Here is a 12,769-nt window from a genome sequence, read left to right on the forward strand (position 1 = left end):
AGCAAATTTTTTTTTTTTTTACCTCGTTGCACACACTTGTCTTTTCTGAAGTAAGAGACTGATATCGCTAGGTCATTGGCCCGTTGATCATTCTTTAGCAATTTGTAATAGGATTGCAACTAGGGTAGATTGGAAGTATAACTCAAGCCGACCTAATATTTAAAATGTTCAATCTTAATCCGACCTCCAACCTTAACTATTCAATCCAAGTCCAACTCATCTTTGAATTTGTAAAACTAAAAAGTTGGGTTTAATTCAGCTTATCAATATAAATAATTTTCACAATTTAAAATGATTTAGTTTCATATTAGATTGCTCAAAACCACACCAAAAAAAAAAAAAAAAAAAAATGGAAAAAAAAAAAAACAAAAGAAAAAGAAACTTAATGCAAATTTATAAAAATAAAAAAATTACAAACAAAATCTTAAGAAATTAACTTAATATACAATAAATTGACATTAAAACAAATGAAGTTGAAAAGAGAATAATAATCATTATCTAAATATAATATACAATTATTTAAAATAAAAACATGTGTACAAATAATATTAAAATTTGGATTTGGGTTGGGCTTGGCTTCTGGCACCTTAATCCAACTCAACCTTAATTAAGTTTGGGTTAAGATTTGTTGTCCAAACCCGTGAAAAATCGGGCTGGACTCTGTTTAAGATCGGGTTGGCCAGCCCAATTTGCACACCAGAGTTTTCTTGACGCCAACGACAGCGAGGGTTTCTGAAAATGAAGACGGTGAAGACTACGACTGATCGGCAGTGACTGCTTGATGGTGTGAGGAAAAGTAACTCTCCCTCTCCCTCTCCCTCTCCCTCCTTCGCTCCAACCCTAACCCTGCCTCAACACTACTTTCGTTTATTGTTGAAGAATAAACCCTATCAAGAGACTATTTTTGCTTCGATCAGAATTTTCAGGATTCGTATATAGCTTTTTCATTGAAGGTTAGTATATTCTTTATTTTGATCAGGAACACTTGCTGTATTTTTCATGTGTGCGTGTATATAAGTTTCTTTAATTGTATTGAATTGTACATATATATATGTGTGTGTGTGTGTGTGTAATTATGTATGTATGTATAGTTATATGTTAATTTTCTTCATTTCTAAATAAATATTTGTTCGCCCTTGCTTCTTTACTCTCAAGGTTTAAAGAAAATTCTCTGCCCAAAAGTTACGTTTGGCTTGCTTCTTAGAACCAATGAGTCGAAGAGACATCCATTAAATTGCTTGAATGTCAAAGATTTCACATGTATGTCTGCCCATTAAAATTTATCTAGAAAACTACAAGCGCAGAAAATACCCTAAAGTATAATTCGGCTAGCACTTTTACCCCTATAATTCGGCTAGCACTTATACCCCTATTTATAGGTGTGCAAAAAACATACCTAATCTTTTGACATTGTGCAAAAATATCCCACATTCAGAAATCTTTTGACATTTTCAAAAAAATGTTTAGAGATATATATCTCTAAACATTTTTTTAAAAAATTTTGAGAATTTGTAAAATAAGGATTTAAATTTTTTGAGATTTTAGTTTACTGTTTTCTAGTAATTTTTTTTTTTTTCTTTATTATTATTATTTTTTCATACCAACACTATTAAACAAAAAAAAAAAAAAAAAAAAAAAAAAAAAAAAAAAAAGAAGGGAAAAAACCCCAATATCTGTGTGCACTTGGTTTTCGGAGTTTGGAGTAAATTTGTTTTCTTTAGTTTGCACTTTATTTTCTGTTTTTATTTTCTATTTTTATCTTTATTTTTCTTTTATACTTTTATTTTATTTTTATCTTTACTTGTCCATTGCCCGCGTCCTCCAATAGTGTTATTTTCGGTCATTTGACAGAATTATTTATTTTTATATATTTTATAAAATGACTTAGTAAGGGTAATTTAGTCAACTTATGGTTTAAATTTGTCAGAGGGACCTATTTGCACCAAATTGAAACTTTAGGGGCGTTTTTTGCACGTGAGGGTCGTCCTCCAATGGTGTCCTTTTCGGTCATTTTACAAAATTATTTTTTTTTATATATTTTATAAAATGGTTCAATAAGGGTAATTTAGTCAACTTATGGTTTAAATTTGTAAGAGGGACCTTTTTGCACTAAATTGAAACTTTAGGGGTGTTTTTTGTACGTGAGGGTGTGATATGCACCCCCTAATCATACTTTAGGGGTGTTTTCTGCACTTGACCCGAAATAAATTGTTCTTCGCTTGATTGTTTTCCTTGATTTGCCTAAATCATACACCCAAATCTTTATTTTTTCTCGCCAATTAGATTATAATATTGGTAATATATATAGTAATTTTCAAATTAAAAGTTATTTATAATCTAATTTAACCATTCTTTTCATATTTCTGAATCTAGAGCTCGAGAAATGAATAGAAACTTTTAGTCATTTGCTTATTTGCTAAACTTTTCGGTAGACTTGTTACCAACATATTGAAATGCTGGATTTCATGTATTAGCCAATGCCTGGATTGACCTTGTGAATTGGTGTGCAGTGAACTGGAGAGCTCTCAAAAAATCAAAATCCCTTGATTCTATGTGCTTTTGTTTTGTTTTTTCTTAGTCTTCCGGAATTTATTGCTTGTTTCTATTTCATTTGGCTTGAAATATATAGAAATGCAAGAGCTTTTACGAGTAAAGCTTCTACACCTCAAATTATTGTCAGGCAGATTAAGGACAGAATTAATTAGAAGCAGGTTGGCTTCTATTAGGATCAGTGACACTGAATTATTGGAAAGAATTGAGAAGGATTGGGACATCCGAAGTCTTAGCATTCTGGGCCAAGTGAAATGGGTACTGGTATGAGATGGGTTCTATACTGGTGGTGCTGATTCAGCCTAATCCTGGTCATGTTGCTGGAATTTTTTTCTTCTTGCTTGTTTTGTGCTTGTCATTGTTTGTACTGGCCAGTGGCTTGTCACTCGTTCATTGTTTGTATTTTTTGTTTTGTGGCAGCTGCTAGCTTGGCTTACATGCCAATGTCAATTTGGTAAGCTTTGTTCTTGTAGGCATCTTGGCTTGTTTGTACAGTTTTATTCATCAATAAACTACTTACCTTTTACCCAAAAATAAAAATAAAACAAAAGGCCTATGTCTAATTTCCCTTGGACATCTCAAGATTGCCAGTAAATGCAAGATTAAATGGAAAACCAGTATTGTTATGTGATTTACATCTCTAACATTTGTGTTCCATTTGGGTAATCCTGGAGTGATGGCAAGAAGTCGAATCTTCTCTTTTCAGATTAAAGTTGACTTAAAATTATATGTCTGGTGGGAAATTGTGGTAAGTATTGTGAATGTTTATTTCCATTGACCTAAAAGGGATATAATTTGTATTGTAGCTCATTAATTAAGGTGGTAATGATCTAGAATGAATGGCTGCAAATTTATTGGGTTATGATGGATGGATTTCAAATCTTTCTATATATTATATCCAAATAGTGGATTTCAATATCTTCGAATAAATACTTTATTATCAACATAGAGGATTTTAGAAGCCATGAATTTTATTTCTAGGTATTTAGGATCTTAGTATTTGGAATTAATTCTCGAATCTAAAAACAGACACAAATTCCTAGTTGCAACTATATTGCATATTTTGAACTTACTGTCAGCATGGTTTTAGAACTTTTTAAGATAAACTTAACTTTCTGTTCATCTGTTTGATTGATAGAAGAATGTTGAATAATTCTTAATGACTTGATTTCTTGTATTGCAGTATTGTATTTGGCTATGGAAGCTATGGATAAGGTTGACCACTACCGTGTTTTGGGTTTGCCATCTGGTGAAGAAGGAGCTATGCTTTCAGAGGAAGAGATTAAAAAAGCATATCGATTGAAGGCATTGGAATTGCATCCAGATAAGAGGCGGGATGACCCTGATGCTCACGCCAACTTCCAACAGCTCAATACATCTTATGGAATTCTCAAGGACAAAAATACTAGGAAGCTCTTCGACAATTTTCTCCTGGTCGAGCACGATCTATTTCAGCAAGAACCACAGCACTACAACTACGACGAAAATTCACAATACTACAACTACGACGAAAATCCACAACACTACGACTACGACTACGTCGATTATGAGAATTTACAACATGTTTTTTGCCACATTCAGGTATGAAAAGTTGTAAAAAATCATTTCGCTACCTAGCCAAACTTTATATTGCAGTAGACTAAGAAATAAGTATCAAATAAATGTGTTTACCACATTTTTTCTCTTTTTCATGGCATTGAATTCATGGTGTATTTCCTAATTATAATAAATGAAGAGAGGAAATGGCTCCTGACAGTTAAACTCACGTTTTATTCCATTCACGGAGGAAGTCATGTTTTATTCCATTCGCTCACGACTTCCTCACGAGCACATTCCCTTGTAGTCGATCGTGAGCAAGCAAAACCCTAGCAGTCAATCGATCAAGCATATTATCGATTCGAAACCCTAGCAGCCGTTCTTTCACAGGTGAAATTTCACGAATCTCAAACAAAATCAGGTGATGGCCTTTCATTGTTTGAGATATCAGTGGTTCATTATGTGAATATCAATCTGATTTTCCATTTTTTTGATGGTCAGTCGACTTAGTCTTGGTATCAATTTCATTGTTTTAATTTCTTTGTAGTGTGATTCTCTCTGATCATCAATTTTGAGTCTACTCAGATCATGCGATTCTTGTTGTTTTTATTAAATTGATGATGGAGTGATAGCATGATTTGTTTGATTGATTCTGTCAAATTGATTATGTTTGTTTCAGAAGGGGAAGAAGAGTAAGAGTAGAGATCTAAAGTATGACCTAATTGGTTGGATAATACTTGCTGTTGGAATTGCCGCATGGGTGGGAATAGCGAAGTCTCATGTTCCTTCACCTCCAAGATAAGCAGAGATTTGTCAGGTAGTGAATTGAAATTTGAGACATAGACACGTTCAATTATTCATAGACAGGTTCACCAGTGAATTGAAATTTGAGGCATACATGTTGTATGCCATCAATATCCAATTTTTACTTGGTAATGTTATTGTGGTGCTAGATTGGATATTAAGCTCATCTGTAAGATGAATTCCTGTTTTTTCGTTAGTGGTCTCTTCTTATATGGCAATTTCTGGTTGGTTTGCATCTTTTTAAAGCTATAGTCCATCTCTTTTTTACGATGAGTCCCCTTCTCTCTCCAATCTAGGAGGGGCTCGAATATATGTGATTTAGACTACACAAAAATGATTTTAATTTATGGTGTGTAATCTGAGAAATGAGATTAGTTTGTTTGGAATACCTACTTCTCTTTGAAAAAAAATTTATTTCTTTTTTTATTGGTGGAAAATCTCCCACCAAATTTTGTATGGTAATTGATATGGATCTGTATGATTTCGTTAAATCATTGAAAGTTTAGTAAGGTAAACCTATGAGATATATAAATATAAATATATATATATATAGAAAAACTTAGGAGAGTGAAATTGTTATTCATGTCCAATTAAACCATAGATTTGAAATCTTCCAGATTGGCTGATGTTCTGTTAGTTCTTCCCATTAATGCTGCTACTGTGACCTCTGTGTTCCAGATTTTAAAAAGTTTTGTTTGTCTACAATTCTTTGTTGTTTTCTTAAATAAATAAATGTTATCACAATTTTGATGTTATGCTCTTGGTATATAGTAGGTTCAAATTGGGTTAACTAATTTTGATGTTATGCTTATATTTAAATGTTTCCGTTGATTGTGTTTGCTTTAATTATAGAGGTTGTTTGAAGCATTTGGAATTAGAAAATAACTAAATGTACATGTGTTTATTTTGTTAATGCATATGGACTTTTTTTCTAAGACTAGAATGTTTATCTGGAATTTTTTTTCCCAACTGTATTATGTTGATTTTTGTACTAAATCTCTTATAGCTATTTATTTTTGACCTTTTCTTGGGGTTAGTTGAGTTTTGTGTGCCGCTGTAGTGTGTAGGACTACACTGTTATATTTGTCTCAACTTTATGAGTTAACTAAGAAAAGAATCATCCAAGATTATTGAAAAAGATTGATCCCATGATAATAACATTGTCTTTGAGTGTGCTTTGTGATCTTTAGATGCATTAACCTTGGCTATGGCACATATATTATTTTCTACATATATTCTTTTTATTTGGTTTGACAGGTCTGTTTTCTAGCACTCCTAGATCATGGTGAGTCGAGATATATATAAAATAAATAAATAATTACTCAGCTATTTTATGTAGATGGTGACATTGATCAGGTTATTAGGCAACTTTTCTCGTTCTTTGACCATGTTATTATATGTAGATGCTGACATTGTACTTCTTTGATTGTTTCCCTCCCCTCCCTTCTTTTCCTTAATCTTAGGCAATGAAGTATATATTCTTATCAATACGCAGATGCATCAAGATGATTATGACTTTTTGAGCAAATGAATTCGTTTGTTATACTCTTTCAATTGAGAAGACTTAGCAAGAGTTGACATGGACATTATATGCACGTTAGCAAGTTAATTTAATTAGAAGTTCTTGGAGCCTTCAATACGAGTACTACCACTTGATGTACACTCTCTGATGAACATACATGTACTATTGCCTGATTGGATGACAGATAACATTTTAAGTTTCTTAACATTTCCAGACCCTATTAATGTCAATGCAAAACGTTTACTATACACTATGGAAATTGAGCAATAATTAAGGATTCTTTTTTTTTCCTGAATGGGATATTTTTTTTTAAATTTATAAATAGAAGTACAAATAGTACAATTACAAAAAGGGAGGATAAACCTCCGAGAGAAACAGAAGAATGGACAACAAGTCCATCGACAGCAAAAATAAAAACCAAATCGTAACTAGGAAAACCAGAAAGAAAACCAAAGCCTTCCTAAAATGAAATAAAAGCAAAGGCCATCCTCGAGAAAGAAATTCTGAAAAACCAGACCACAGCAAAATGACTGCAGCGAATTCCAGCAACATAATTAAGGATTCTAAACATCCTTTATGTATTTGTTCCTGACATTTTTTGAGCTTTCACTGATATGTTGCTTCTCCATTGCTTCCATGCGTTTGATTTTGTTGAGCACTCCCTTGGATAAACTTGACCCCTAATATAAATAGCTTGTGTAGTAAACACCCATTAAATATGCCTGCTAGAAGGTAGAAACTAAAGAAGTTCGATTGGTTGATTTATAAAGTATCTTTGCTGCAACAGCCAGCTTGCAGGCTTCACATTTTTAAATACAATTTTTTTATTATTATTATTTAAATCTATGAAAAAATGTAAAACACATCGTTTTTGGATTATGTGCTTGTACTTGTTTAAACTTGTCATGTTAAGACCTGCTTATTTTGAATGCTTCTATTGAGGTTTTCCTGAAATCCGTATCTGTTTTCATGGTTTACAGGTGCTTCATATGAATTTACTACCTTAACTTGCATCCCAATCATGCATTGGGGAGCTGAAATTCAGGTAATATCATCCTTAGTAGATTCAACTCTTATCTTAATTTTTCCTTATTGTAAACCGAAAAAAAAAAAAAAAAAAAAAAAACATTAGCTTAATTTTTCTTTGTATGAATCTTGGTTTTGTATATATATGTATGCACTTTTACTTTTGGCGACCACTGTGATTTCTTGCTATTCCTTTAAGTAGTTTTCTTAATTACTTGAAGAATCATGTTTAAGTTTTAATTTTTTTTTCTGTTTTTGTGTGTCTGCAAGTGTTGAAACTTGAATTGATCATGTTTCATTTCAAAATTTTAGGTGCTATAGTAGTGTGATTATACAGTTTGATTTGGTGTTTTCATGGCTATTAATTTAACGGGTGAATTACTCTGACCTCCCCTGAGTTTTGTCCAAATTACCCATGGATGAAGCTATTGGCAAAATAACTATGACACCCCCTATCAGAGTTGACACCATTAATTCATTTAACAGAAGATGTGAAGGTACCATTTGCCCAAAAAAAAAATTCTAAAAAGCTGATGCATTTGCTGATGTCATCAACATAAACACAAATTATCTTTATACCCTTATAACTAAGATTGCATTAGACCATCAGTTTACTCCCTCGTCTCTCTCTCTCTCTCTCTCTCTCTCTCTCTCTCTCCATCTTCCAACATGACCCCACGATCACTAATTGTTTCTCTATCCCTTTTACCTGATACCAGACATGTGAACTAGAGATTGTTGAATACATTGTTCCCTCTTAACACCAATTTCTGAAAAAGAGAGAGATCGCTAGAGATCGTTGAATACATCGTTCCCTTTTAACACTGATTTTTTAAAAAGTGTGAGATCGTTGAATACATCGTTGAAGGTCTCATCATGAGCCTCACTGTGAAGTTATCACGCAATTGAGCATGAAGGTGAAAACATCAGCAAGCAGGTAAGCCCCTGCATCTTCATATATGTCAAGGTTCAAGATGATGTGGAGTACTGTAAACACGACATACACAAAGAACACAATGATTTATGTGGTTCGGCCAAGCCTACATCCACGATAAAGATGTGACAAAAAAATTTCACTATGCGAAAATTAGGAGATTACAAGTTTCAACCCCCAAACCTAGCTTTCTTCTCTCTCTCTCTCATTCACTCCCCCTTTCTTGCGATTTTCAGTGTAATCTCTTTATTTCACTCCAAACCCTAAACGCTCTTATATCCTTTGACCCCGGGCTAATAACCAAGAAATATGCATTTCTTAACCCTTGTTTCAAGTTTTCCCTCATTGACACGAGCATACACACGACATCCAAATATTCCAAGATTACTGTAACTGGCAGAAGAACCAAACCATACCTCCTCCGGAGTCTTATTGTCGATGGAGACTGGTTCACCAAGTACCAAGTTGTGCTTCATTCCACAACACTTTGTCTAACGCAACATTGGACAACATACACGGTGGTCTCTCCAACAATGTTTTGTTCATTTGTTCTGCAACTCCATTTTGTTATGGAGTATTCCTCACTGTGCAGTGTCTCAATCTCGTGATCCTTCCACAACTCATTAAATTTTTCATCACATATTTCCAAGTTGCCGTATGTCCTCAAATGCTTGACATGCTTTCCAGTCTGCTTCTCAACCAAGGTTTTCCACTTCTTTAATGTGACAAAGGCCTCATTGTTGTGTTTCAGAATATAAACCCAAACTTTTCGAGAAAAGTCACCAATCACTGTCATCGGATAACCACTACCACCATGTGAAGCAAATCGAGAGGACCCCAAAGAACAAAAATTCAAAATGGATATAATCTAGTGTCATCATATAACTATTACCACCATGTGAAGCAACTCGAGAGTGACCCCAAAGATCAAAATGGATATAATCCGATGTGTCTTTGGTCTTTTGGATTCTCGTAATGAACTTCAGTATGCATTTTTTCCTGAAAACACAATGCTCACAGAAATTCAACTTTTCAGTTTTCTGACCACCAAGTAAACCCTGCTTAATTAGAACACCCATCCCCCTCTCACTTATGTGCCCAAGCAGCATATGCCATAATCTGCTAGTATCTGAAACCGGATCTAAGAACGATACTACAGCTGAACCCATGATTGTACTACCCTGCAGCACGTATAAATCATGCTTCTTTAGTCTCTTCATCACCACAAGAGCACCCTTTGACACCCGAATGACTCCACGTCTAGCCTTGTAAGACCCGATGGAATCCAATGTACAAAGTTAGTCATTGTCCTCAATATGCTGTCATACATCTTGATTCGAATTGTACTAATAATTACAACTTTGCATGGCACATTATTCCCCATCAAAACTTTCCCTCCATCAATGGATCGATAAGAGGTAAATCAGTACCTGTTTGGACAAATGTGATACGAGCAACCTGAATCAAGAATCCACTCATCGCCAGACCGACTGGCAGAAATTGTGAAAACATTTTCACCATCTAAATCATTTCCCTTTTGCAACAGACACGTCACTGGCTTCAGAGGATTTTCCCTTTTCCTTCTTACACTCCTAGCAGTCTTTCCCTTTTCCTTATGACAGGTGTAGCATCTCAACACCTTTGTTTTGTTCTTAGACTTAAAACGAGCTCCTAGACCCCCTTCTGATTTGTTCTCCCTCTAATAACCAAGCCCTCTGCTTAACTTTTTGTATTTCCCTTAAACGCCCTCCTCTGCAACTCCTTGGAATTCAGAGTTGCCTTCACGTCTTCCATAGATAACGCAGTTCTGCAATATATTATCGTATCAACAAAGTTCTCATACAAGGGTGGTAGAGAACACAACAAAATAATAGCTTGATCCTTATATAATATTGTCACCTCGTCAAGATAGTATTTCAGAGACGAACCTTCGTGCATCTCAAGAGTAAACAACCGCTTCTTTAGATAAGCGGTGCGCAAGAGATTTCGTCGAACTTGTTCCACGACCCATCCAGCGTAGTCCCTTCCGAAACTTCTTGCAAAACTTCATTACTCAAGCACAACATATCCCTCTTGTGTGCTTTCTCCATAATCTCATCCTTGTCCTTAATCTTTTCTGGTAGTGCATCCTCTCCTTCAGGATAACCCATGTTGATCCAACAATGCCTGCATTCTAACCCACCACAGGTTGAAATTGTTTCTGCCGTTAAACTTTGACCTTTATCATAGCTTTGAACCGAAAGCTCTGATACTAATTTGTTACGTCAAACATTGGGAACCAAGAACATATCAAAAAAAAAAGCAGAAAAGTAAACATGCCACATACAAAGAACACATTGATTTATGTGGTTCAACAAAGCTTATGTCCACACAGTGAAAGTTCACCATGCAATACAAATTTCTGCCCCCAAATCCTATCTCTCTCTCTCTCTTTCCTGTTCTCTTGTTATCCCACTCCAAACCCTAACCACTCTTATATACCGGACTATAAGAGAGTACTAAATAGGGTCCACGATAATGGGTCAAAAAATAAAAAAATAAAAAAATTTACTGGCTTGGGCCCACACAGCCCGTTCACCGGCTCACAACATCACAAAATGTTAGGTTTTTCATAGATCGTAAGGTTCAAGCATATAGGGATTTTGCTACTTGTTTAACGTTTTGAAAGATTGAACTTGGTTTTCATAAGTTAGGGTTTGACAACTTCTGGGCTTTTGCTGTAAGTCGTGAACTTAGGGATACTTAAATTAGGGGTTTTCAATTCTCAAGTGAAATTGGGTATCAAATAATGCAATTGTTGCATACAATTTAGGTTTTGCAAGTTAACTCTCTATCCAGAACATTTTTCTGCTCCATCCACTTCTTGTCTTCTGTATCAGCATATCCTTCTAGATTGTTACCAATAAGCCTGTTTACTCAAACATCGATGTGACCATAACTCATCTGCTACTAGTTTAATTTTCAAACTAATTTTTAATCTTTTGTTTATAGATAATTCCCAACTAATATTCTGTGCGACACCAAGAAGTTCATGCCACAAGTCATATGTTTTGGGTGATTAGTAAATGCAAATTTATGCTGTAAATAGACGTCCCTTTAGTTTCGAATGTTCCCATTCACAAATTTAAGTCCGCATGACATTTGAATGCAGAAGTCCAACATTTTAAGTATTTGAGATTGTTTTATGGTTCTGCAATTATGAACCACCCCAATAGCCTTGAACATTCTACTATGCCCACTGTAATAATCAACAGATCTTCCAAAACTGTAAGTTTGGACTAAAATGGTCTTTTGCTCAAAAAAATGCTAACCTGTCAACTGAATAAGCCCAATTAGTTAGTCAACTAATTCTAAAGAACTGCTTATAATTTAAAAAATCTTCTAATGCATTTAAAATTCTAAGTGGATCCTACTTGTAATACAGTTTACCAATAAATCGCATTCATATGGTTTAGTCGACTTAAACTTTCTGTCTATGTGACATAACTCTTTTGCTTTAATCCCTATATGAGCATGTGTTTTAACCTTTTAACCATAAGATAACACAACTAAATCAGATTTGATGTTCCATCTTCACTTGACCATATTTTTAGCCAACACCTCCCCCATAGGAAGGAAGTGCTGTTTTAGGACGACGTGTTTTTACATGTCTAATCCAATTGCATGCTAGCATTTTCAAATGTATTTTTTTGTATATTTTTGTTACAATTACATTGTTTAATATTTTTTAATTCATTTTAATTGTATTGTGGACTGATGGACGGTATTATTTTGGACAGAAATTTTGGCGGACAGTTGAAGTATTTGAATGTATAGTGGGGAAGTTCAGTGAGCCCATTGTTTTTTGTAATGTGGGCAATGCCCAGTGTGTCTGTATTACAGTAGAATGGGCAATTCGAATAATTTGAAACATGAAAACACTATATACGTTTGGTAGGTGAAATCAATATTCTTATACTTTGAACAGGTGGGTGGTGAATGAATGATCTATTATTAGCCAAGGACTATTGAATGAATGAATGAAAAAGGTTTGCAGATATTCAAGTGATGTGGTAACAACTTACTTTCTAGGTATTTAGCATGTACGTCTTGGTGAGGAAGATATATACTCAATTTCTAGGTATTTGCTTTCTTTATTTTACTGCCTGGAATTTGAATTATTTCTACACTTGGTCTTTCTAATCATCACCATTCTTGATCTGATATGAATGGGTTCGGCAATATGAATTTTTTTTCTTTTCAATCTTTTCTATTACATACCATTTCACTAGCTATATTTAGCTTTTTTAAGTCATTTTTGAAATCACGGAAATATAGCTTGTGAAAACATTTATCTATTTTATTCCCTATAAACAAGTAGGAGCATCCAAATTTAAACATAGCTTGTGAAAACATTT

The 12,769-nt window shown here is 34.2% G+C and overlaps 1 protein-coding gene across 2 annotated transcripts; it reads left to right on the forward strand.

The window, feature by feature from the left end:
- Positions 1 to 694: 694 nt before the first annotated feature.
- LOC132273938 (protein CAJ1-like) lies at positions 695 to 12,409 on the forward strand. 2 transcript variants are annotated; one of them, XM_059775050.1, is made up of 5 exons: positions 695 to 953; positions 3,734 to 4,131; positions 4,766 to 4,903; positions 7,393 to 7,457; positions 12,152 to 12,409. In XM_059775050.1, the coding sequence occupies exons 2-3, from the start codon at positions 3,748 to 3,750 to the stop codon at positions 4,886 to 4,888; spliced, it is 507 nt and encodes a 168-aa protein (XP_059631033.1). In that variant the 5' UTR covers positions 695 to 953; positions 3,734 to 3,747; the 3' UTR covers positions 4,889 to 4,903; positions 7,393 to 7,457; positions 12,152 to 12,409. The 2 variants fall into 2 exon arrangements, with proteins under 2 accessions (XP_059631033.1, XP_059631034.1); XM_059775051.1 differs by lacking the exon at positions 695 to 953 and adding an exon at positions 2,981 to 3,004.
- The last annotated feature ends 360 nt before the right edge of the window (positions 12,410 to 12,769 follow it).

This window comes from Cornus florida, unplaced genomic scaffold, assembly GCF_030987335.1.
Source record: "Cornus florida cultivar Cherokee Brave unplaced genomic scaffold, ASM3098733v1 CherokeeBrave_3.0.0_Hap2_Chr09, whole genome shotgun sequence".
In the NCBI taxonomy this organism is placed as follows: domain Eukaryota; kingdom Viridiplantae; phylum Streptophyta; class Magnoliopsida; order Cornales; family Cornaceae; genus Cornus; species Cornus florida.